The sequence below is a fragment of the Littorina saxatilis genome, linkage group LG15 (assembly GCF_037325665.1).
Source record: "Littorina saxatilis isolate snail1 linkage group LG15, US_GU_Lsax_2.0, whole genome shotgun sequence".
Taxonomy (NCBI): Eukaryota; Metazoa; Mollusca; class Gastropoda; order Littorinimorpha; family Littorinidae; genus Littorina; species Littorina saxatilis.
In genome coordinates, this window is record NC_090259.1 from 18,331,400 (window position 1) to 18,358,959 (window position 27,560).

The 27,560-nt window shown below is 42.5% G+C and overlaps 1 protein-coding gene and 1 long non-coding RNA gene across 2 annotated transcripts in view; both read right to left on the bottom strand.

Annotated features, from left to right (window-relative positions):
- The window catches only part of LOC138948726 (sodium/glucose cotransporter 4-like), a 28,380-nt gene extending 12,646 nt beyond the window's left edge, over positions 1–15,734 (bottom strand). The window contains exons 1-6 of the mRNA XM_070320332.1: positions 15,458–15,734; positions 13,906–14,120; positions 9,495–9,647; positions 6,477–6,548; positions 2,390–2,494; positions 116–175 (exon numbers count right to left, since the gene is read on the bottom strand). Coding sequence (XP_070176433.1) covers positions 116–175; positions 2,390–2,494; positions 6,477–6,548; positions 9,495–9,605 — 348 coding nt within the window. The 5' untranslated portion in view covers positions 9,606–9,647; positions 13,906–14,120; positions 15,458–15,734. The remainder of the gene's footprint in view (positions 1–115; positions 176–2,389; positions 2,495–6,476; positions 6,549–9,494; positions 9,648–13,905; positions 14,121–15,457) is intronic.
- Positions 15,735–21,386: 5,652 nt separating this feature from the next.
- Positions 21,387–23,411, bottom strand: LOC138948727 (uncharacterized). Its single transcript, XR_011450069.1, has 2 exons — positions 22,135–23,411; positions 21,387–21,893 (listed from the first exon to the last, which is right to left on the bottom strand). It is a non-coding gene; the product is annotated as an uncharacterized lncRNA (long non-coding RNA).
- Between the last annotated feature and the right edge of the window lie 4,149 nt (positions 23,412–27,560).

Sequence of the window (27,560 nt, forward strand, 5' to 3'; positions counted from 1 at the left end):
TAGAAGGCCACAGAGCTAAAATTTTGCGTTGCGAGCACGAGAGACTAGAGCTACATCTGCCGCGCGCCAATGTTGGCAAAGACGGTGAGAGTGGTCAAGGATAAGGACAGCTCACCCCAGCGGACATGTAGACAGGGAGGAAGAGCCAGCCCAGCAGAATGACCAGCAGCATAGACTGCAACACGTTTGCAAATAACACGTCACTGGTCATCGTAAATACACATCTTTCGCACATCGTGATATGATACGACAATAAAATAACAAGTCGCGTAAGGCGAAAACACAACATTTAGTCAAGTAGCTGTCGAACACACAGAATGAAACTGAACGCAATGCCATTTTTCAGCAAGACCGTATACTCGTAGCATCGTCAGTCCACCGCTCATGGCAAAGGCAGTGAAATTGACAAGAAGAGCGGGGTAGTAGTTGCGCTAAGAAGGATAGCACGCTTTTCTGTACCTCTCTTTGTTTTAACTTTCTGAGCGTGTTTTTAATCCAAACATATCATATCTATATGTTTTTGGAATCAGGAACCGACAAGGAATAAGATGAAAGTGTTTTTAAATTGATTTCGACAATTTAATTTTGATAATAATTTTTATATATTTAATTTTCAGAGCTTGTTTTTAATCCAAATATAACATATTTATATGTTTTTGGAATCAGAAAATGATGGAGAATAAGATGAACGTAAATTTGGATCGTTTTATAAATTTTTATTTTTTTTTACAATTTTCAGATTTTTAATGACCAAAGTCATTAATTAATTTTTAAGCCACCAAGCTGAAATGCAATACCGAAGTCCGGGCTTTGTCGAAGATTACTTGACCAAAATTTCAACCAATTTGGTTAAAAAATGAGGGCGTGACAGTGCCGCCTCAACTTTCACAAAAAGCCGGATATGACGTCATCAAAGACATTTATCAAAAAAATGAAAAAAACGTTCGGGGATTTCATACCCAGGAACTCTCATGTCAAATTTCATAAAGATCGGTCCAGTAGTTTAGTCTGAATCGCTCTACACACACACACACACAGACAGACACACGCACATACACCACGACCCTCGTCTCGATTCCCCCCTCTACGTTAAAATATTTAGTCAAAACTTGACTAAATATAAAAAGAGCGAATCGGAATATATGGAAAAGATCATGTAATCCATGTCAGAGTTCGGTGGGTTATAGAAACACTTTAGAAGAAGAAGCAGGGTACAAAATAAATAAAGAACAAGTCGCGTAAGGCGAAATAACAACATTTAGTCAAGCTGTCGAACTCACAGAATGAAACTGAACGCACTGCGTTTTTTCACCAAGACCGCATACTCGTAGTTTCGTCAGTCCACCGCTCGTGGCAAAGGCAGTGAAATCGACAAGCCAGAATTGTGCGGTAATGATCGCGCTGAGCAGGATAACACGCTTTTCTGTATCTCTATTCTTTTTGGCGTACTGAGTTTGTTTGTAATCCAAACATATCTTATCTATATGTTTTTTTGAATCAGGGACCGATAAGGAATAAGATGAAATTGTTTTTAAATCGATTTCGAAAAATTATTTTTATTCATAATTTTCATATTTTTAATTTTCAGAGCTTGTTTGTAATCCAAATATAACATATGTATATGTTTTTGGAATAAAAAAAATGACGAAGAATAAGATGAAATTGTTTTTGGATCGTTTAATAAAAAAGTAATTTTAATGACAAGTTTCCGATTTTTAATGACCAAATTCATTAATTATTTTTTAAGCCACCAAGCTGAAATGCAATACCAAAGTCCGGCCTTCGTCGAAGATTGCTTTGCCAAAATTTCAATCATTTTGATTGAAAAATGAGGGTGTGACAGTGCCGCCTCAACTTTTACAAAAAGCCGGATATGACGTCATCAAAGGTATTTATCGAAAAATAAAAAACATCCGGGGATATCATTCCCAGGAACTCTCATGTCAAATTTCATAAAGATCGGTCCAGTAGTTTAGTCTGAATCGCTCTACACACACACACACACACACACACACACACACACACACACACACACACACACACACACACACACACACACACACACACATGCACCATGACCCTCGTCTCGATTCCCCCTCTATGTTAAAACATTTAGTCAAAACTTGACTAAATGTAAAAAGGAGAAGAAGAAGAAGACGAAAAACAACAACAACAACAACAACAACAACAACAACAACAACAACAACAACAACAACAACAACAAGGGAAAGCACAAGAACACGAAGAACAAGAGCAAGAAGAACAAAAACAAGAAGAACAAGAACAAGAACACGAACAAAAAGAACAAGAACAAGAACACGAACAAGAAGAACACCAACAAGAAGAAACGAAAGCACAGGACAAAGCAACGGCTGGTGTTTGAACTCACATTCCACTCGTACATGACCATGGCGATGCCGACAGCAGCCCCTGTTCCCGCCAGACCCACGAAGTGCTCCGATCCGATGTTGCTGGAGAACAGGGAGGCACCCACCTTCACCATACAATAAATTCACCATTCACAATGTTTCATACATGTTTTTATTTAACACAAAACGCCTCATCCCCGGTTACAGCTTTTAAATTGACGAGGAAACAAATTGCCGATCAACTGTCAGTACTCTCTCTCTCTCTCTCTCTCTCTCTCTCTCTCTCTCTCTCTCTCTCTCTCTCTCTCTCTCTCTCTCTCAACGTTAAGTGATGATGCTATCACTTTTTCGCCATGTTGTTATCGTAAATGTGTACTGCTTAATATTTTTAGAACGTGTCCATAAGCATTTTGCTTGCTATCGTTCTATGTGGTTTTGTGTGTGTGAAACGATTGTATACAGCGAAGGTAATGAAAACACGCTTAAACCAACTGTCAGTACTTTTTGCAATCCCCAGTGTCAGGCCCTTCAATCAGGGGTGGGCTTATGATATGCTGGGTGATCTTAGAATAACCCTTTTTAGCGGATGAGCGTATGATACGAAGAGCGGGGAACGAGGTGAGTGTCTGCAGAAAAAATGTAATAACTCCTAAAATACTAATTATCCTGCAACCATATTACAGTTGTCAAAACCCGAAATGTAGCGCTATTTATTCACGTTGCTCTTTTTACAAAAAAATGCGTATCTATTGAATAACTATCCAAAACACAAGGCAGGTCGCTGATTTGTGGTCGGGTGCTCTTATGAAATACCCCCCTGTGCGCATATGATAGCTTGATTTTCCGGATCGGATGCGCTTATGACTGGTTTTTCGCTGCGCTGCTTAGTTCCCACTTTCTTGCTACCTTGTTGCTACTAAAACGTATACATAGAGAATACTACATGGCTTGCTGTGTCGTACCAGATTTACACGAGGTTTTTTTTTTTAAATATTGAACTGCGAGCGAAAGCGAGCTGTTCACTATTTGAAAAAGCAACCAGTGTAAATCTGGTACGATACAGCAAGCCATATAGTATTCTGTTTATCCTACATACTGTTCTTACGTGTATTTGACTGAAAATGTCCTGCAATCGAGGCAGCTAAATTGAAGACGTTTGTTTTGGAACCTCAATCTCTTCTAAAGCCTCGTGCAATTTATTACGTCAAAGCAAAGAAACGTCATTCTGAAAGTGTGGCGTGACGTGTTAGTTCTAAAGATTCATCGAGGGTAATTAACGAGCGCATTTTTTGTTTCTATAATGACGTTTGTCTCGGTAACTTTGGCATCATAAGCAGTGGAAAAACAGGTCCTTGCCAGACTTGCTTGACATGACCTCATTTACATGATATACACACGTGTGATTTGAACGATTATTATCTCACGGGTGTCTCTCTCACGTATGTAGGATAAACATTATTTTATTTAGCCCTTTGCCGCGACAAGGTTTGCTGATACAGGCACTTGTCTAGACAGTGACGTCATTCATTGATGACGCCAATCATAAATGACGTTTGTCAAGGGAACTTATGCTTTCAAGTGTTGCTGCTTCCAGTGACAGGAAGGTATAGAGATAATAGTGAGATGTTTTGTGTCTTTTTATACTTCCTACTAATACTGCCGACAAACTAGCCAGAATTGCACTATTGCGCCTAGACAGAAAAAGGGTTAGACAAAAATGCAGCCTCAATGACATCTCTCAATTATTTCACGCTCATTATCCTAGCTAAAACACACACCACTTTCATAAAGGAATGTTGATTTGAAAACAAAAACACTAATAGGGTTTGAGATGCGTTCTGTTTGTAGATGGAGTATTCTGGGATCATGGACGGCAGTGGTATTGACCTGGACATATCTCAGGAGATTCAAGTGGAAACTACCCAGGCTGACCCAGGACCACCCCCAGCCAGCAGCACGCCTGCGCATTTAGGAACCTACGCTAACATGATGGCGCGAGCTTCCGTTCAAATTTAGCTTAGACCTAAAAAAAAAATAGGTGTGGTTACGGTAACCCGACCTACCCTATTTTGTGGGGCCGACCCTATAACTTTTTATTACATTTGTCAAAAAAATACACACAAAAAACAAGTAAACGAGTGCAGAAAACGCAATGAAAGCGAAAGCGCCCGAGTCGCACACTTATTTCCCTGTCAAGTAGGATTAATTTGTACACATTAGAAAAAAAAGTTAAAAAAAAAAAGTGATTGCCTACCTTCCTACCCTATTTTTTTTGGCTATGTTACCGTAACCACACCTATTATTTTTTTTGGCCTTAGGCAACGAAAGTTCGATGACGTCATCCAATAGTCACATCCACAGAAGGAAATGTACAAAGGCTGAACGTAGCCCATTTTAGCTCGACTTATTAGACAGATAGGCTTGAGGAGAATGATAATAACAAAGTTATTACCAGAATGCAGACCTCAATGATCGTAAGAACGCACAATTTATTGTTTTCTGATGGTTATAACCGAAAGTATCTTTCGATAATGGGGCAGACAACTCCCGTAAACCCTTCGAGGCTTACTTCCCTTCTTTGTTGTCGTTAATGGCAGCGGAGACTTACCATTTTGCTCTTCGGCCATGCCATATGCCGCTCTTCAGACAAATCTGCTTCAGTTGTTTGTCTCCATCTAAATAACTATGCCACTTGAATTTAGCGGAGAAACATTTCATTTTGGCTAAGTGACGGCAGGCTGACGTCCGCTCGATAGCTGCATGTGAACGTAAGTAACAGCTGTTCGTCAGCCAGTGAAACTAACGACAATAGAAGGGAAGTAAGCCTCGAAGGGTTTACGGGAGTTGTCTGCCCCATTATCGAAAGCAACTTCCGGTTATAACCATCAGAAAACAATAAATTGTGCGTTCTTACGATCATTGAGGTCTGCATTCTGGAAATAACTTTGTTATTATCATTCTCCTCAAGCCTATCTGTCTATGTCGAGCTAAAATGTACATTTCCTTCTGTGGATGTGACTATTGGATGACGTCATCGAACCTTCGTTGCCTAAGCTAAATTTGAATGGAAGCTCGCGCCATCATGTTAGCGTAGGTTCCTAAATGCACGCCTGCGAAGAAGGACAGGGGGAAGACTCACCTGTGTACCGCTTGTGGAAATAGTAATAGTTCACAACGTCAAGAAATAACCGAAAGGCAATATTATGAAGGGGAAAATGTCCTTGAATTATCATTTGATGAAAACTAATCCATTCACTTATCAAGCCGTTTTCAGCCAGAATTTGGGCCAGCCTTTTCGGCAAGGTTATTCACAAAATAGTTAACCGCACTAGGAGTGTGCTCTTGGGGATGTTTATCGTCATTCTGAGACACTGGCGTAGGCTCTTGAGCCTCTTGATTGCCATTCTGAGATGCTGGAGTAAGCCCAATGGAATTTGGAATTTTATCCACTATTATTTTGTTTTGATCGGTTACAACTATTTTGCAGCCTTTCTCAGCGCACTCTCTTGGTGAAAAATCGAATGCTTTTGTGCATAGCCTCCGCTTGCCTGTCTCCGTGTTAAGCTGAACAAAACAATACCGAAGCTTATGTGCTTCATGTTTATCGACTGTGTGGGTTATGATTTCTTTGAAGATGGAGAACTCTTCTCCACAATGGTAACATCTATAATCCACGATCTGTAAAATGAGAACATTTAATTAAGATCATTCAGGTCATCAAGCAAAAAACTAGGCAGCGCAGCGAAAAACCAGTCATAAGCGCATCCGATCCGGAAAATCAAGCTATCATAAGCGCACAGGGGGTATTTCATAAGAGCACCCGACCACAAATCAGCGACCTGCCTTGTGTTTTGGATAGTTATTCAATAGATACGCATTTTTCTGCAAAAAGAGCAACGTGAATAAGTAGCGCTACATTTCGGGTTTTGACAACTGTAATATGGTTGCAGGATAATTAGTATTTTAGGAGTTATTACATTTTTTCTGCAGACACTCACCTCGTGCCCCGCTCTTCGTATCATACGCTCATCCGCTAAAAAGGGTTATTCTAAGATCACCCAGCATATCATAAGCCCACCCCTGATTGAAGGGCCTGAGTGTACGTACCGGCCACCAGGACATGGAACGACCAGCCAGGAAGTAACTCTTCACGCTGCCACGATTAGGTCGGCACAGCGACTGCAACACAACAACAGGGGCCGGTGTAACACGAAATTTTTACTCCACGAAATGTTTACTCCGGAGTAAAAATCTCGTGGGAGTAATTTTCTCGTGTTACACCGGTGACATAAGCAAGAAACACAATCAGTCAACTGCAGTTGATCGAGGAAAATGCAGTAATAATCCGACGAAATCGAGTTTCATGAAAAAGATTTCAATCGGCCGATTATAGGGGAAGGGCTCCTAATATGGACCACTTTTTGTTTCACGCTAATAACTAGCTTGTTTTCTTGCGAAGAAGTTTAATTTTGTGTTTGGTAGTCCTTCTCTCTCAGGTTAACCGTTAGGCCTAATTAGAGTAAAATAGCTTTGATAGATATTCAGCAAAAATTAAATACAGAAAAAAAGGTCCATATTTGGAGCCCGGGCGCCTAATATGGACCACTGAAGCGGCCTTCTCGAATCACTGTAAAAAGCCCCCTATACTTCAAAATAACAAGATACAACTTAGTGTGCAAGTCAGACTAATCAAAATATGCTTTAGATTTATCTGTTTCGGGTTGATGAGAGCATTATTTTAAGCACACCAGGAAACTAAAGAAGCTTATCAAAAACAGAGTGAAAATAAGTGAAATTATCAACTTCCACGTAAAGAAGCCTATTTGTGATTTTTTTTTTAAATCTCGAAGGCTAGTTATAGGTTATTTCCAGCAAGCTTCTGAATGAACTAATGAAAATAGCATTTAGCTTTTATTTTCTTCGATTTGTTGAAGGTGGTCCATATTAGGGGACTCACACATACTTTGAGATTTTGCTATTATATTTTGTTTGCAGAAGAAACTCGGGGTCAACACTGCTAAAATGTAACAAATACGGTTTTAGCTGTCATATGTAGCAATTTTTGTGTGGTAAAAGCTTTGACTGTGGACAGAAATGAGTCCGTTTTAGGCGGCAAATTTAGAGTGAACCCTGCCAAATGTGAAAAAAATAGCAAAAGCCCAACGGTTTTGAGGTTTGTGTTTCTGCAACTGTTTTGACATGTGAAAGTTATCCAGAGAGGGTGAATACAGCCAATGAAATTGTTTTGAGCGCTCTAGCGCCGTTAGTTTGTCAGAACAGGAGGTGGTCCATATCAGGAGCCGGTCCATATTAGGAGCCCTTCCCCTACCTCTTCGCACAGGAAGTTGCCGGATTACAGTGTTGCGTTCGTTCAACCGCAGTCTTTTTTTTTTTTTTTTTTTTGGTTGCGCTTGCCATGCACAGCATGTGGGGCGTTGTACCGGCACGGTTGGCCTAATGGTAAGGCGTTCGCCCCGTGATCGGGAGGTCGTGGGTTCGAACCCCGGCCGGGTCATACCTAAGACTTTAAAATTGGCAATCTAGTGGCTGCTCCGCCTGGCGTCTGGCATTATGGGGTTAGTGCTAGGACTGGTTGGTCCGGTGTCAGAATAATGTGACTGGGTGAGACATGAAGCCTGTGCTGCGACTTCTGTCTTGTGTGTGGCGCACGTAAAATGTCAAAGCAGCACCGACCTGATATGGCCCTTCGTGGTCGGCTGGGCGTTAAGCAAACAAACAAACAAACAAACAAACAAACAAACAAACAAAATGTGGGGCGTTTAATTTCAATATCTACACATTTTATTCAAATATTTGTGATCCTAACGATGAACATAATAATTGTCATGTACAACACCTCCTTGAAATTAATCTGTTATATAGACATGTGTGTATGCTGTTGAAATATCTGTTTTGGATGCATGTGATAATATATACACACAAACAACAACACAATATGACGACATTCATAATTATTATACATCTCGGAGTTACAAAGCGGTGGTCTGACTGTCAGTGTGACCATCGCGAGTCCATGAAACCGGCTCCAGGGCACAAACCTTCATTGTATCTAAGGTAAGGTTAAAGAACATGATATATCTGAGGTACTTTTGACTTGTCAAAGCACATGGTTATTTAATTTAAGGTCGCAAGTTGGGAAAAAACACAAAGAAAACAGTAAGGGCAGTAAAGAAACGACAGGTTTTCGAAATAAATGTTTCACTCAACCTGCAGAGAAAGACTTAGCAATAATGTTGCTCCGTTCTTCCAGCACGTAATAATAATATGCCGTTCGCCTTACTAAGATCATCGAACACGATCTTACCTTGTACACGAAGAAAGAAAGAAAAATTGAAAGCATAACTGTCTAAAAAAGGGGTCGTACAAACAGAGGTATAAATAGAATACAGCGCGCGTTTACGCTGAATAAAGCTGATGCCTCGAGGTGAAAATGTAAGAAAATGCAGTGCACTAAAGTTATAAACCTTGTTTGTCATTGCATGTTCAATTGAGAATACTCGGGTCACAATTTTACATTTTCCAAATTAATTCACGGTCCTACGTTCTACCTACCCAACCCCCCTCCCCCCCCCCCCCCCCCTCGCCCCATCCACCTTCAACCCTCACTTTCCTAGAGAGAAAAAAAAAGTAACAACGGAAGGAAGTATATCAACCTTACCCAGAGTCTTCCGAACGAGCTTCTGGACAATTTGTCAGACAAGTTTATTTTCTGAATTATAAGTGTTCGTCTGTCCACTTAACCCCTTCACTGCCACAGTATAACAGCATTATCCGAACGGTCTATGGGAAAGAAATGTGTTTAGAACCCCTACAAGTACTTGGACAGTGGTTACCTCCCATTTAGTTTTCAGAAATGTCCTGAAATGTTGTTGACACAAATCCCACGTATGAGATACAGTTATGGGCGTAGGACAAACCGAAAATGACCACGTATTACATACGGGGTGGGCAGTGAAGGGGTTAAAAGGCCGCTGGGTCGAAGATCAGTGACTGTGTCGTTTTGTTTTGTCACAATTAAACTTTCCTATAACATACCTTGCTTGTTTTTTGTTTTTATTCTGAATTTTGGAACGTTGGCAGTCTATTTGTTTTCGGGATTCTTACCCAGAGTCCCACGGCCATCACCAGGACGAAATAGATGACGACGACGGAGATGTCCCCGACGTGAGTGAGTCCCGGCGTGTGATGGGTGCTGGTTACTGGTTCGTCCGCCATCTTGAGATGCTGTCGCTGTCACTTCTTCGTCGCCCTGCCTGCCTGAATAAAACAAAAAAACAGAAAGAATAGTTTTTGGGGTATTGTTGAACTTCCGCGTTTTAAACTCATAGCGCAAAATCTAGTGGCATTATTGACTTATTTTTGATTCAAGTACATATAATCAAACAAAAACAAAAACAAAATTAACGTGAAATTAATTGACGGATTGGGCTACAAAATGAGGCACAAATAATTAATTTGGTCATTTAATCGAGGAAAATGACTGTCATGGGAGAGAAAACGTATACGTAATATTGGCAGAGTTGTCTCCCTTTCTTCAAAAATAATGCACCAAAATGGCTGCCGTCGATATTTTCCTTCTAAAACCCAAGTAAATGATAGGCATCTGTGCAGTTCATTCCGTAACTTTCAAAGATATCTCAAATGACTTGTTATGCTAACAAGTGCAGGTTCTGCAAAATTAGAGGCTTAAACAGAGGGTTTAAAATCGTGATCGTGATTGGCGTTTTTTGACCTTTTTGTGACCGTGATTGCCGAAATTTCCATTTCTGTGATCGTGATGGGACTTTGCCCGTGATCCGTGATGACAAAAAAATCAAGTCTCGTGATCGTGATCGTCATTTATTTTCGTGATCGTGATGGGCATTATTGCAAAGCATTTTATTTTCAACGTACATTTTTCACAGCTGTATCACTCTATGATCCTCTATTCGTCAAGGAGCCAATCCCGATTGAAGGGGAAGCAACAACACATTCAGAAATATGATTTTGACAGCGATTGCTTCCCTTAAGAGAACCAATCACACAAAAAAAGAGATCCAATCAGAAGGCAAATTGCAAAAGTCTGCCAAACTTCATCCAATGGAAGGGCTTCGTGCAAAAGTTTTGAGTGCATTCAGTCAAATTCGAATTCGAAGATCAAAAATGGCGTGCAGCGGTACTGTCATCGAACTTGTCATCGAACTTCTGTTATATTTTGTGGATTCAAGCCAGAACAAAGCAGGCGGCGAGAATGCCTTCCTTGGTGGAAAGGTCTTTCCGAAGACGAAATATCATGGTATGTTGATCTATGTTGCTCTATGACTGTTCTGAATGTAGGCAAAGATCTTGAAATTTGTTCAAGATCTTTGAGTTTGAGTGAGATCATTGACATTGTCGACATTGCCACGTCCGGCTGTCACTCGCTCAGTGTGACCTCGACTGGTTCGAGATCGAGTCTGCGTGTAGCCAAAACCGAAACTAGAAATGTGTTTTTCATCCCAGCAACGTGGACACGCTTGGCATAGATTCTAATTGTCGCTTCTTTGCATTAAGCTTGGATTTATTTTAGCGCCTGTAAACTTTAATATCAACAATGGGTTAAATTCAGAAACAATGGCGGGGAGACGTGCCAGTTTGGGTCACTTGATCCTCATGTCAAAGACGATCAAAGTCATGTTCGTTGGGGATTTTGTCAGGCATGCTACTTTTCCGGTAATTGCCGGAAATCCGATAAAGCCGTTTTCAAAATCCAGTAAAGTCAAATTTATTCCGGTGAAGTTGAAAAATGTCCGCAAAATCGATCCATGTGAATATCGCGCAACGCGACCGGGCGCCGGTCTCAATGAAGCCAGCGCACAGTAGTGTTGTTTTCACCAGTTTGGAGGTGTGTTGAATGGTGGTGGGGGGAGGCTAAAATGGGATTTTTAACAAGATCACAACACTATTACAGCCCTGAAAATGATGCCAAGAATGCACCAGATTGCACAGATTTTAACCGTTTTTTGAAAAAATTTCGGGGGGGGGCATGCCCCCGGACCCCCTAGTTGGCTCGCCTGCTTTGCAGGCTCAGGCTTGTGGCTTCGCCACTGGCACTGCGCGCTTCTTTCAGGTAAAACCATTTTTGGCCAGTTGCGTTCCTTTTCAAGGCCATGAAACCAGGCGATGGTGTACCTCAAATTGTATGGCAAAGTTGAAAATAAAGAACCCATCACACATACATGTACTTTAATTTCAATCCACCCAATAGTTTTTGAGAAAATGGGTTTACAAGCTTTAGCTCTGGAAATGTGAAATTGTGCAAGTATATATTCATGTGTGGGAGTGAGGGTGTGGGAGTTGAATGTGTATGAGTGTAGTGAGAGAGAGAGAGAGAGAGAGAGAGAGAGAGAGAGAGAGAGAGAGAGAGAGAGAGAGAGAGAGAGAGAGAGAGAGAGAGAGAGAGAAAGAGAGAAAACAATGAAAACAACATTCTTGTTACTGATTACAAATCATGATATGTAGTTTCTATGTGTGTATGAAAGAGAATTAAAAAAAATAATAACAAAAAAGTGCAACAGTTCTCACATTGTATTGAATAAACAATAGATCCAGAGGAGCGAATTACTGTGTGGTTGTGTTTACTTTGACACGTGCTTTCTGTACCTGCAACTTTTACCGTGACCGTGATTTGCCACTGGTGTTTGTGATCGTGAAAACAAAAATCAAGGTAACTGTGATCGTGAAAGCTAAAATTTCCCTTCCCGTGATCGTGATGATGCCCCCCCTTTGGGGCCCTCTAAACATGCAGTAGAAAACCGTTCCTGAATTTACAACGCTAAAGTTCAACATTACCGTTTATGGAACATTTAATGAGCGCTTCTGGGGTGATAACGCGAGACAACTCCTGTGATCTTGCCGCGAGGTGGCGCCAGTTACCAGCCGAAAGAAAGAAGGGGCATAACCTCACCAGAACCGACCATTGTCTGTTTACCGTATAAAATGCACGACTTACACACTGACGAACTGTTACCAAACCGATATGCAATTTGGGACCAATGCAAGTTTTTTTCCTTTCTCGTGTGATCTTGCCGCGAGGTGGCGCCAGTTACCAGCCGAAAGAAAGAGGGGGCATAACCTCACCAGAACCGCCCATTATAGGCAAAGCGAAACATTCACGAGTACGTCGACCTGGTGGTCTTTGTCAGTGTACTGTAAATCAAACATTTATGAGACAATTACGCAGAGGTCAATTTCAACGCCTTATCAGGTAAGTTCTTTTCTTCCCTTTTGTCTCATAATTATTACACCCCCGGTATAGGGGTGTGTATAGGTTTCACTCGATGTGTTTGTTTGTTTGTGTGTTTGTGTGTTTGTGTGTTTGTGTTCGCAAATAGATCTCAAGAATGAACGGACCGATCGTCACCAAACTTGGTGAACAGGTTCTATACATTCCTGAGACGGTCCTTACAAAAATTGGGACCAGTCAAACACACGGTTAGGGAGTTATTGGTGGATTAAGATTAAGAGTGACATATTAATGGTCAAAGGGAAATAACCTTCTCAGTTGGTGGCATTGAGAATGGTTATTTCCCTTTGACCAACGGGGGTGTTTTTCCTACCTCGAAGGAATTTCTTGTTTGTAGTCCACCACAAAGACCATAGTTTGACGTGCCCGTGAATGTTTTTGCATTCTGATTCTTGATTTTCATCTCTTTTTTGGACTGTCTGTCTAAGGTAAATAACATATATTGTAATTCAATCAAGTTGGCGTTTTAATGAAACAGATCCTGTGATTGGTTAGAATGCCCCAACTCATTAAAAATTACCGGTCATTAATATGAGTTATTTCTATGCTGACTGTTTGCAAATGATAACAAGACATGTCGAGAAAAAAGATATCAAGCATGAGCCTTTTTGGCGAATGCTGATATCGTTTGTGAGACATGTCTGTTATCATATGCTAACAGTCAGCATATTAGAAACTCTCTCTCTCTCTCTCTCTCTCTCTCTCTCTCTCTCTCTCTCTCTCTCTCTCTCTCTCTCTCTCTCTCTCCTCTATATCTCTCCTCCGTCCCTCTCTCCTTCTCTCTCTCTTTCCCCTCTCTCTCCCCCTCTCTCTCTCTCTCTCTCTCTCTCTCTCGCCGCTTCCTCCCCACCTCTCTTTCTCTTTATCTGCCCCCTCCCCCCTCCCTCTGCCTCACTCTCGAAGTTGCCGCGTCTTCATCTTATTACAGCCATTAACACCAATAGACCTGAGGACACTGGTTATGTAAGGGACATGATCTCTTAGCGCGTGATGGCGCATTTATCAAGTATGCATAATAAATGGAACGGCAAACATTGCCAGCGAGGGTCATACGTACATGGGAACCCCCCTTCAAGTACCACCAAAAATCTAAGAAACCCAGGGCTGATATAGGAGGCAGTCTTAAAATGGAGGTTTATTTACAGACTCTATGTAGAAAAAATCTGAAAAAGTCTTCAAAGGGATGAAAGTTTTAAATCGAGGAAGGGGGGGGGGGCTTAAAAGGGGATGGGGGGGGGGGGGTTACTGTACCTGCAGAGATCACAGCAAGCTGGCGACGTTGAGCTGTAATCCGTGTGTGTGTGTGTGTGTGTGTGTGTGGCCTGTTTGCTACAAGGAGGATGAAGATGACAGAGCCGAGGTCCCTGATAAATACGGGTCCGGTTTCCTGGGTTCACCGCCACACGACACTCTGTCTACACGGTGCTGTCTTCATAGATTCGCCCGGACACTCTACGCCAAGGTTTCTGCAAAACAACAAACACATTCTTTAACTAGTTGGCCTGTGTATGGCATAGAATGACCTAGCCGACACGATACACAATTGTAAAGAACTATGTGCACCCCTGGCCTTATTTACAGTTCACGTTTCGCGGAGGCGTTGAGCACCAGTGCTGTTCTAAGCTGGTTTAGTTACTAAAAAGGGAATGAGCTCTTTTTGTCGGGCTCAGCCTTGCCGTTCTTTAAACCCTTTTTCATGTTGCTTATGTCAACTGCCATTACGCTAGAAAAATGAATGATCCGCCAGTACCACTTCACGCAAGCACAGACATCGCTCTGTATCTGAACTGACAAGTGTCACCCAGTTTCCAAATTGATTTAGTGAGTCAAAATAGTGAGCTTTTGCATATTTTGGCTTTGGTAAAGTTTTCCTCCTTTCAAAAATATTGTTTCCCCTCCTCCATGTCCTATGAGTAATAATATGTCCTGTGAGCAATATGTCCTGTGAGCAATATGTCCTTGAGCAATAGGTCCTATGAGCAATATGTCCTGTGAGCAATATGTCCTGTGAGCAATAGGTCCTATGAGCAATATGTCCTGTGAGCAATATGTCCTGTGAGCAATATGTCCTATGAGCAATATGTCCTATGAGCAATATGTCCTGTGAGCAATATGTCCTGTGAGCAATAGGTGCTGTGAGCAATATGTCCTGTGAGCAATATGTCCTGTGAGCAATAGGTGCTGTGAGCAATATGTCCTGTGAGCAATAGGTCCTATGAGCAATATTTCCTGTGAGCAATAGGTGCTATGAGCAATATGTCCTGTGAGCAATATGTCCTGTGAGCAATATGTCCTATGAGCAATATGTTCTGTGAGCAATAGGTGCTGTGAGCAATAGGTCCTGTGAGCAATAGGTCCTGTGAGCAATATGGCCTGTGAGCAATAGGTGCTGTGAGCAATAGGTCCTGTGAGCAATAGGTCTTGTGAGTAATATGTTCTGTGAGCAATAGGTGCTTTCTGGGCTCTTCGTCCACTTACCGTTTAGCAGAGGACCGTACTTCCCAGCAAATTCATACCTTTTCACACACTCCACCTTTCGTAAAGGTACTATATGATATAATCTGGAGAAGGAAAGTAGGCAAAGGCATTCTGGGAGCCTTCATTTACCTCTCAGCAAAGGACCATAGCTCCCAGCGGCGTATCCGGACACCTTGCATACTTCGTAATTAATACTAATAACATACTTTAGAGAGAGAGAAGAAGTATAACTTTAATACGTCCTTGTTAGTCTAGACACCTCAACAAGAACAAGAACAAGAATTGAATCGACCACATAGACTAACAGCCGTTGTCACCCACTTACCTTCGAACACAACACTGACCCACAGACAAAGAAAGCGCAAGGTGCGCGTCTGGTGCACATTCTCTGTGTGCACTACTAGCACCGTCAACAAGACCAAGATATCGCTTTCATGTCCACTGCCACTGCGCGGGAGACACAAAACTGAGGTTGTGAGGTTGTGAGGTTGACAATGACAATGACAATGACAATTCTGTATTTTACGAGTGTAACAGAACAAGCATAGGTATACTTTTTTTTGCATCTGGCCCTCGCCCTAAAGAGGGATTATATCTATTATAATGACTACTACTACAGTACATGAATACATAATTAGTGAAAGAGTATAAGTTTTTGTACATAAGCGCATTATATAGAGACATTGTAGTTCACGGAGACTGACTGACTATTACTATTAGGGTTTAACGTCCTCTTAGACCGAACGTGGGGATCGAACCCACGCTGATAGCGACCAACTGGCTACAAAGCCAGCGCGCTACCAGGTATTGGTAATACGTTGCAGATATGGTGTGATACTTTGATTCGAACAAGCCCGCTGTGGCTGTCTTCTTCGACACACCAGCATTGGGTTTGTCTCGTCAAAGTATCGAAATACGATCATGATAATCGGAGACGAGAGATGATGCATGCGTGTCTTCGTGTTTTCCAAGCCCTGAGACTTTCGCTGTGAACGTGGGATCTTTTTCGTGCGCATGTGTGCACACGGGGGTGTTCGGACACCGAAGAGAGTCTGCACAAAGTTGACTCCGAGAAATAAATCTCTCGCCGAATGTGGGGATCGAACCCACGCTGATAGCGACCAACTGGCTACAAAGCCAGCGCGCTACCAACTGAGCTACGTCCCCGCCCGTTCACGGAGAGTGAACAAGTGAACAACGCAGGAAAGAGATAGGACAATTTGGGGGGGGGGGGGGGGGGGAAGGGAAGTCCCATTTACATATCTGCTTGTAACAAACACTGTAACAGCGCCACTTCAGTCGTAAAACGTACACACGACAGGGAGAGTGCATGTTTATTTCCCCGACACCTGTACTACATTTTTCTTAGATAACGTTTGATATATATGCAGGTATCAAACGCAACTTTGTTGACTTAGTTGTGCGACTTTATCCCACTCTACTCTTATCTGTATACAGTACTCCCCGGTTAACGTCACTACCGTTTAAGGTCACACGTCTGATAACATCAATCAGGGTGTTGGTCCCGACCTAAAGCCTTCTTTGTATGACTAAGAAAACCTCGCTTAGCGTGACCTCGGATACGGGAACACCTCTTTTTAGGTGACCCCCGTTCTGGTCTCTAAATGCAGAAGACCACCGCTTAAGATCAAGTGAAACTGAAACGGAAAAAAATCTCCCAATTTTGCGGCCTTGACCACAGGAGCTTGTATCCAACCACCGGTCGATAATTATTTACTCCTGGATGCGTATTATTTACTCAGTGATGCATGCTTACCCTTACTACTACTATTTATTAGTAAATAAATAATAATAAGTAGTAAATAGTAGTAGTAGATTGTATGGAATAAGGAGTAAATAAATGGAATAAGGAGTAAATAATTATCGACCGGTGGTTGGATACAAGCTCCTGTGGCCTTGACAGAGGTTTTTTTCGACATGATTGTATATGTGACCCTCCACCTCGGAATGAGTCGCATGTCACCTTTGCATAATTTTTAATATTTTTACATTTTCTAAAAGAGATGTTGAAACTCTATCCAGTTGTGAAATCCGTTTTAGAAAAGAGCGAACACTTTTTGAGTTATAAGCCTGTGTCTAAGGTGATCCTCACACTGATACCTTACACCCCCGGACGTATAATATATAGTCAGTCGGCTAAGGACCGTTTTGATTACTTTTTGGCGTCACGTTAGCAAACACATTTTTCTGATAGATTTTAACACCACAACACTAAATCTAAAGTTGTGGAGCTATATTCCAAACCACCGTCGGTGAGAAAAACGTTGGTTTGTGTGTATGTTTTCCTTCATTGGCGTTACTATTCTCGTTTAGAGGGTTGGGTTCATAAAACGGACATAAAAATTAAACGGCTTGACAAAAATTCTATAACTGTAAATCATTCGAAAGGGAAGGCATTTATGTACATGTTTGTTCCACTTAAAATGACGTCATTAGCCGGTGAGTCCCGCTAGCGCTACGTGTCATGTGTGCTACGTATCGATAGTGTGCGCTATTTTCTGTAGTGCTATCGACACAAATTGCCGAAAACAGTGGTGCTATCGTCACGTAGTGCTATTGACACAATTCACACGTGCCATTATCTCTACGTCTCAATAGCACTACGTGTCGATATCACTATTTTGGGAAAAACCTACGTACTGTAGCGCTACGTGTCAATACGGCGCTACGTGTCGATAGCGCTACGTGACAATAGCAGTACTACTAAACTGCAGACACTTCGCCCTGCCGTGTGTGCATATGTATTTATATATTGTATTTATATATTGTATATATGACATTATAGTTTCTTAATTTCCCTTATCAGAAGAATGAATGAACGAAAACAACTGCACTCCGGCGAAACTACCGGAATGTTCCAGAACCCAAGGGAGGTAACTCTTGCTTTGTATCCATGTAAAGGAGGTGACTCTTCTTATGAGAGCATACATTATCTTTCTTATTGGGTGTTGAGAGTTGAAGTTCTGGTTCTGCTGCTCCATAGAATTCGTCCACCAATTTACTTTCCCACTGTACACTTTCTTTCTTTTTAAAGGATGCTTATGTCAATTTGTTGACAACATGTGTAAATACATCGATCCGTGCAAATGGAAACAAATATGAAACGTTTGTTCAGTCACACACCACTACATTTTGAGTTGTTGTTAATGGGTCTGTGATTATATAGCCTGCTGTTTCCCAAAAGCTAATTATCAACCCAACAGCCTCCATTCTTCTCTCGTTTACCATTGTCCCCAGATACATCAGCAAGCAAAGTGCAACAGCAAGCAAAACACTTAGATGGTTTTGTCTCTCGCTGCGTGCACATTGTTGTCAGCTACGAGCTGTCAGCTTTGTCATTCGACAAACAGCGTGGCGTCCATCACGGCATCAGGAAAATTTTCCATTTTTATGTAATATTTTAATTGACAATAAAGTGCTGTTATTGTTATTATTATGTCACAGGTGGAGAGAGAGAGAGAGAGAGAGAGAGAGAGAGAGAGAGAGAGAGAGAGAGAGAGAGAGAGAGAGAGAGAGAGAGAGAATAAGAGCGAAAGAAAGAGGGTGGGGAGATGAATACGGTTCTTTAGCACACCCAAACACACATTCACACACACACACACACACACACACACACACACACACACACACACACACATACACAACACACACACACACACACACACACACACACACACACACACACACACACACTCAGGCCTGGATCAAGTATAATAGAGGGGGGGGGGGGGGGTGTCCAAAAATGAGGCATGGGTAAATAATTATAGGGGTCTTTGGTGTGTGTGTGTGCAAAATGCAATTGTCTAGTGGGTGCTCTATGTATATAAGAGCGCCTGTGAGTGGGTGGCCGAGTGGTAACGCACTTGCGCTCGGAATCGAGAGGTTGCGTGTTCGACCCTGGGTCGGGCCGCTATTTTCTCCCCCCTTTCCTAACCTAGGTGGTGGGTTCAAGTGCTAGTCTTTCGGATGAGACGAAAAACCGAGGTCCCGTGTACACTACATTGGGGTGTGCACGTTAAAGATCCCACGATTGACAAAAGGGTCTTTCCTGGCAAAATTGTATAGACATATATAAAAACTAGATGAATACCCGCTTCGCCGGGTAGCCGGCTTCGCCGGGAAGAAGTACTTAGAGCCGAACGCCGGCTTCGCCGGGTCCGAACAATGGACCCGCCAAGCTTAGGTCCCTCCCAGATTCGTGGAATGGGAACAGTACGAAAATGATTCAGTGGCCATAATGCCATTCCTTACCATATCGAGTCCCATCCTTGTCGACGAATGTAACCGTGTTAATCACCTTTGGAGGCGAACTCCACTCAAACAGAATTGAGCACTTTAGAGCTTATCTCTAAGCCCTTTTGAACTGTTATGGCTTCTCAAAGGAAGGCCAGTACATACAAATACACAAAAGTCGCCAGACCACATCACAAACAGAACTGAACAATCCACAGGTGTTGCCCACATAGAGAGAGAGACACACACACACACACACACACAAACACAGAGAAGCCGTATATATAGAGAGATAGATGACAGTGTATTTTTCGCGTGACTATAAATTGATTCGACCTTTGCACTTTTACAGTGAGGATAATTTACGGGTCCAATTTACGTTCTGGACACTGCGGTGACCTTCTAAAAATAGTAACAGAACGCCGGGAATATCCGAAGATGCCCCCTCATACTATAGTGCACCATACGAAGGAAGGGAGGTAAACGCTGAAAACATGGAGAAGATAAGGAAGAGTTACTGGGAATGGTGAAATGAACAGAAAAACCAAAATCGGTTCAGCGCTGCGCGCTGAGAGCACGTGTTGAAATATCTCATCGATGATATTGTGTCCGGGATGTAGCTGAATACGGTGTCCAAATTTGAAAAAGATCCACCGAGAACTTTGGCTTTGGTGTGTCGGTATGGGGGCCCGGGTAGCTGAGGTGGAACCAAAATCGGTTCAGCGCTGCGCGCTGAGAGCACGTGTTGAAATATCGACCAGGTTGTGTCCTGTCCCGGGTGTACCTGAATATGCCCACCAAATTTGAAGCAGATCCATCGAGAACTTTGGCCGTGCATCGCGCACAACCACACACACACACAGACAGACAGACAGACACTAGTCGTATATATATATAGATGTCCACCAAATACCCGTGTGACTTGGAATAAAAGACCGTGAAAAGTATATACTCGCCTAACACGCTTGAGATTTACTGGCCGATGTGAATGCGTGATATAATGTGTAAAAACTTCCATCTCACACGGCATATTGTAAACGCCATGAGCCTCCCCAAATAGGAGAGGGTATGTGCGTAGAAATACTCACTAATAAATAAATAAATATTTATTCATAATTTTGTATTTAAATGTCATAGAGCATTGTGATTGATGTATTTTGATTGATGTATAGATCTATGTATAATTTTGATAATGAATTGTGTTTTAGTATTATTTTATGAGCTATGCGTTACGCGGACAGAAAAAAGTCCTTTCTTGTGTTTTATGGAAATGGACAATAAAGTCCGGATCTGCCCATTATCACGTCATTGACTTTCAATTGGCGGGAAGTCTCTTATGGGGCCTCAAACTAAACGCTGATCTCCTCGGATAAGATCAATTTTGTTCTACTGAAATTGATCTTATCCGAGGATCGGTTAACGTGTCCCTCGGATAAGATCACGATATTTTTTGGTCCCAAGGGGGGTCACCTTATCCGAGGAGTACTGTACCTTCTTTAGCAACATCAAGATGTAATCAGGTGTCGGACTGTGTGCCACCGGCGTAAATGTGTCAATGTGCATAATTATATGTGTGTGTGTGTGTGTGTGTGTGTGTGTGTATGTGTGTGTGTGTGTGTGTGTGTATGTGTGTGTGTGTGTGTGTGTGTGAGTGTGTGTGTGTGTGTGTGAGTGTGTGTGTGTGTGTATTTGTGTGTGTATGTGTGTGTGTGTGTATGTGTGTGTGCGTGTGTGTGTTTGTGTGTGTGTAGTGTGCGTGTGTGTTTGTGTGTGTGTAATGAGCGTGTGCATGTTTGTGTGCGTGTTTGTGTGCGTGTGTGTATGTGTGTGTCACAAGTCAGTTTTCGTCAGCCTGTTTCTTTCTGCGTGCGCCTTCCAAAGGAAGTTTATGGAAGGAAAACACGCCGCCTTTTCGTATTAGCTAAAGAAACAGGTACTGCCTTGACTTTACTTTCCTTCACTCTTTCCCATGCTCTCGAAGTAGCGGAGAAAGGTCAACATTGGTTTACATAATTTAATACATGGATAGTGTTAATAAGATTCTTGCAATGCAGCACACATTAATCAGGTTAGTCTATATTTTTGCTAAATATCAGTATCGTACTAAATGTATCACACACTGTTCAAGCTAGGTCATGTTACTTGCATCACAGCACACTCTGATCAAATGTCTATTGCTGCTGGATTTCAATTCTGTCATGGTAATCTAACGTGACTCCGCTGCCGCAAACGTTCTTCAGAACTTTCCCTTGGAGGACATCAAAACAAAAGGAATACACATAATGTTTATGAAGTTTTGACTTAGCTCGATGTCATTGAAAAGGTACTCGAGATGACGTGCAGCACTTGACTGGTCTTGAAGACCGCGCTCCTGGTTTGGGTCATCACTCTTCTTCTCAAGACACCATCATCAAGTTAATAGCAGTAGTAGTCTGGTTACATCTCTCTCCACAATTACGGCAACATGAGGAAGAGGAAGATGAATGAATCAATTGGACCGTGGGTTCCTGAAACAGATCAAAGGGCCATATGTGTTACCTACACAGCCTGTCTAAAAGACTTGGTTTGTTCATATTTTATTATCGTTCTCATTCTATTACTGTGTTTCGGAAAATGGGGATTTGGCAACAGCGCACATTCAAACGTACACAACTTGACAACAACACAATGTACATGACTGACACGATACACTCATCTTCGCCCAGATCCCGTGGAACGATTGTCGATGTAATAATCACAGTCACTTACCTTCAAAGACAGGGGAACGGCTTTTCTTCCAAGCGTTCTTCGTTCCGTGGACTTGCGGAAAACGACCCTCTCGTGAAACGATTTTAGTTTACGTCAGTACACTTGGATACGTCACATGAATACGTCACTTGGATACGTCGTGTAATGCGCGAGTAGTCTCGGTTGCCTATTCTATTCTTGACAGGTTCGCGCCTCATAATAATAATTCATGACAGCCCCTTTCTTGAGAATGAATTTCCCAAATTTAGTCACTATATGAAGCGCGACTTAAATAATTTGCTCCATGGTTGTCACAACCCGGTATTTCTTACCTCCTTTCTTCTTCACAACAAGAAGGGCAAAGCCCATACGACTCACATGCTTGACCTCGACCTTTAGGGTAACTAAACCTAGCAATGACATCATACACTAAGAACTGCTTTACACATTTTTCCTACCAAAATACATGTGACCTTGACCCAAGGTCAAGGTCATCCAAGGTCATGCAACACAAAGCTGTTAATTCAAAACATAGGAAGTACAATGGTGCTTATTGGCTCTTTCTACCATGAGATATGGTCACTTTTAGTGGTTCACTACCTTATTTTGGTCACATTTCATAAGGGTCAAAGTGACCTTGACCTTGATCATATGTGACCAAATGTGTCTCATGATGAAAGCATAACATGTGCCCCACATAATTTTTAAGTTTGAAACAGTTATCTTCCATAGTTCAGGGTCAAGGTCACTTCAAAATATGTTTACAATCCAACTTTGAAGAGCTCCTGTGACCTTGACCTTGAAGCAAGGTAAACCAAACTGGTATCAAAAGATGGGGCTTACTTTGCCCTATATATCATATATAGGTGAGGTATTCAATCTCAAAAACTTCAGAGAAAATGGTAAAAATGTAAAAAATAGCTGTTTTTTAGGCAACATTTATGGCCCCTGCGACCTTGACCTTGAAGCAAGGTCAAGATGCTATGTATGTTTTTTGGGGCCTTGTCATCATACACCATCTTGCCAAATTTGGTACCGATAGACTGAATAGTGTCCAAGAAATATCCAACGTTAAAGTTTTCCGGACGTCCGGACGGACGGACGGACGACTCGGGTGAGTACATAGACTCACTTTTGCTTCGCATGTGAGTCAAAAACGATTGGAGCACTGTACGGTGAGTTTGCTGGTTCAATGACCCCGAGCTTCAACATCTCGTCGATCTCGTCTACAAGCGTTTTCGCCATCCCATGAAGTATGGGTCTCGGTCGAACAAACACAGGTTTCTTCTCTGTAAGTTCGATTCTGCACTTCTCCAAGTTCGTAGTAATCGGTACATCAGTCAGATTCTTGGAGAATGCACTACAGATCGCTTTCGCCTCTTTTGTTCTTTCTCTACTCAATTCTTTACAGAAGTTCACGCTTGTGACATCTTCTGTACGAGTAGTTTCCAGCAGAGGAATCATCTTCTGAGTGTCTATTTGGAAGATATCATCGTTCATCGTATCATCTTCCTCGATGACTACGGCGATGTGTTCTTCTTCTTCTTCTTCTTCTTCAGGTGTAACGACAGCAACATCACGCGTGACGATGTCACGTTCCTGATATTCTTTCATCAGGTTGATGTGGAACACCTTTTGTTTCGTCCCGACTTTGACTCTGTAGTCAAACTGGTTGACTTTCTCAGTCACTACGTATGGGCCGCGCCAAGTCAACTCTAGTTTGTTGTGTTTCACGGGAAGCAGAAGTAGCACTTTCTTGCCGACTTCAATCGACCTGAGCGCAGTCTTCCGGTTGAAATACCGGGCTTGCTTCTGTGATGACTTAGCTAGGTTTTCTTTGGCAATCTCACACGTTTCTTCAATCCTGTTTCTGAGGTCGACAACGTATTCTGCCGTTGTCTTCTGTTCACCTTCGACCGATTCATCAGTCCATGCACGTCGCAGAACCTGCATGGGACCTCTGATGGTCTTGCCATACAGCATTTCAAAGGGTGAGAAACCAAGACTGTCTTGAGGTGCTTCGCGGTAAGCAAAAAGCAGTGCTGGGATGAATGTATCCCACAACACTGGCTGTTCTATTGCCAACTTCCTGAGCATGCTTTTGAGCGTTCCATTAAATCGCTCCACTAATCCATTGGCTTGAGGATGGAAAGGGGTGGTCATTTTGTGCTTGATGCTCAGAAACTGGTTCACTTCCTTCATGAGATTGGACGTGAACTGGGTTCCTTGATCGGTGATCACTTCGTCTGGAATTCCCAGTCTCGTCCACATCTCAAATAGTGCTTCCGCCACTGTGTCAGCACGAATATCCTTCAGTGCAACAGCTTCAGGATATCTTGTGGCGTAGTCCACCATAGTCAGAATGTATTGTTTTTTGCTTTCCGACATTGGCTTTATTGGACCAATGATGTCGACAGCGACCCTCTTGAACACGGGATTGATGGTAGGCATCTGTCCCAACGGTGCTTTCTTGGTTCTGCCTTTCGGCGCTGTTCGTTGGCATGTGTCACACGAGAGACAGTAACGTTTTATGTCTCCGACAAAACCTGGCCACCAGAACTCACACCGGATTCTATCAGTGGTTTTCTTTTGCCCGAGATGACCTGCCATCGGGTGGTCGTGCCCAAAAGAAAGAACTTTGGTTCTCATTTCTTTGGGAACAACGACTTTACTAGATTCACTCCCGGTTTTGTCGAGGGTTGTCCTGTACAAGATTTCTTTCTTGTAGACATACCTCACACCGTGGAATGACTCTCCTGAAACAGCCATCTGGCGTACTTTTGCCAGTGTTTCATCATCATTCTGAGCCTTCTTGAGATCTTGAGGGGAATACATCTTGTGTGTATTTCTGTCATCATGCCTAGTTCCCGGCACAGGTTTCTCATTCCGTTTTTTTTTTCTCTTCTCTTGCTTCCGTGTACTGACCGCCGCGTTGGTCTCACCTTGATACCAACTCGGGTCACGTACTGGAAACAAAGGGGTCTTCCTCTTGTTCTGGCCTACACCATACCATTTACCTATGAGGACAGGATAAATGGGATCATCGAGTATGACCACTTCGGTTTTGGCATCAAAATACGGACAGTCAATGTGGGCCACAGCCGTGGGACACAATTTCCGTGTTTTCTTCTCTGCGAGCGTAGTTTCTTTTTTCTTTGCCAAGTACCTTTCTTCAGGTATAAGGTCGGCCCTGACCATAATACCTGAGCATCCGGAATCGCGTAATGCTTTTACGATTCGGCCGTCTAATTTGATGAACACTTCCTCTTTGAAATCCTTCTTTTTGCACGACTTGCACAGCTTGTCAAGATGTACGGGGATTTCTTGTCCATCAAATTCATTTCGAACATGAACTGCGTGAACGCTTTCTCCCTTATTGGGACAAAATCGCGACAGGTGCCCTTTGCCCTTGCAAAAAAAAACAACAGCCTGTGGCTTTCAGTCTTTGTTTTTCATCATCGCTCACGTATTTATGTTCTTTCTGTGACGATTTCTCTTTCGCGTCACTTTCGACGACGTTCGAACCTTTCGTGTTCGAAAACGCGCTGCCGCTAGAATGGTTTTGGTGAGATTGCCGTGGCCTGATGTTCGAACGTGATTGTTCGTACTCCGTGGCAATTTCGCCCATTTCTTTCGCAGACTTCGGTTTCCGATCAAGTACGTGCAACATCACTTCGGTAGGGAAGGTGTTCTCTAATTGTTCTCTGAGAACTAGATCCTTCAGATCTGCCACATGTTCATCGCACTTGGCTAACTCGATCCATTTATCGAGGATGCGCTCAAGTTTGGTGACATGTTCTTCGTACGTGTCAGATGGGTTTCGCTTCAGCTGACGGAATTTCTTCCGATATTGATCTGCTGTCAGTTGAAATCCATCATACAACGCATTCTTCAAAGTGTTGTAATTGCGCGCGTCTTCGAAACTGAGTTTTGCAAAAATGGTTCTTGCTTTTCCTTTCAGGAAATACACCATTCTCGTAGCTTTGCGTTCGTCGTCGAGATGACAGTCGGTTGCATAATGTTCAAATTGTGCAAACCAACTCTCGATGTCGTCTTTGTCATCAAGAAAAGGGATTTTTGGGATAAAGTCGTCATCCCCACGACGCCTCGACGCGTTATTGTTGGCGTTGTCTCGGCGTGCTTCCGTTTGTATCCTCAACTGTTCTAGCTGAAACGCGCGATCGGCTTCTCGTTCACCGGCTTCACGTTCACGTTCACGTTCACGTTCCTCTCGTGCGCGTTCTTCAGCTACAAACTCACGCAAGTCTTTGCCTTCGAGTCCTAACTCTCGTCCTATCGCCAAAAGTTCGCGAGTCCACTCTAATCCGGATTTTACAGGGTGGATCGGACCTGCACGTTCATTACTCGCAGCGGATACATAAGTCGTTACACGCGCGCCTAACGTCTGAGAATCATTATCGCTCGATTCTCCTTGGGTGTTGACATATGTGTCACCACCTTCAACATCTGAAACTACGGCCTCGGCCGTATTCTGGTTCTGCGGGTCAGCGTTCATTCTTGCTATATGCGCCCTAGTACTCGGGTGTTTGGATGTTTGCATATCCTTTACGTTAACTCACACACAGATATTCACTGAATCAAACTGCAAATACGTGATGCTCGGTTGAAAAACCGATTTGACTAAACTGCTTTTCACACACTATTTACTAGAGAGAGAAAACTCCCCCACTATAGAATGAAGTGTTACTTTAGTGAAGCTCACTTTGCTACTTGAATTCATGAACGTTCAACGTTACCTCAGTAAACGTTACGTGTCCCAATGACACGATTTCTCTGAACCATTCTAATATCCTTTTATAACCACGGATACCTAACACTAGAATTTATGGTTCTTCTGGTATATGTCAAACAATATACCGTTCTATCGAGTGAACTTCATTTTAATATCTCATCGGCGCTCCATCAACGTGGACCTTTCGCCTATATTAATATCCACTCGATTCTATCGCACAGTAAGTCGAAATAAGACTCTTCAATTATCTACTGCTGTATAGATAATAATCTAAATTTCCTAACCCTTACTCTTGGCGTTGTGAAGTGTGACTGTCTGCAGAATCAACTTCACTTCCACGGTCCTTCTGGACGAAGATGAGTGCTATCCCTCGTATATAACCCAATTCGCCCACCAACCTCCCACGGCGACCAACAATATTATAAATTTTGTCGACTAAGGGACACAGGATGGCTTGACAGGGTGTTAGTCCACTGTCTTCTGTTATAGTTTTTTGTTTAGCACAGCCAAATAGGGGGAACTAAACTACTATAACATTAGTGCTTTACGTGAATTATTATAGTGACGTCAAAGCCTTGCGTCACTCTTCATTTGGATTATTCCCGTGTGCTGAAGCACACACGTCAGACTCTGTTATCGTTAAATGATGAACTAACTATAAACATGAATAAATACAAAAGTTGATTTATACGAT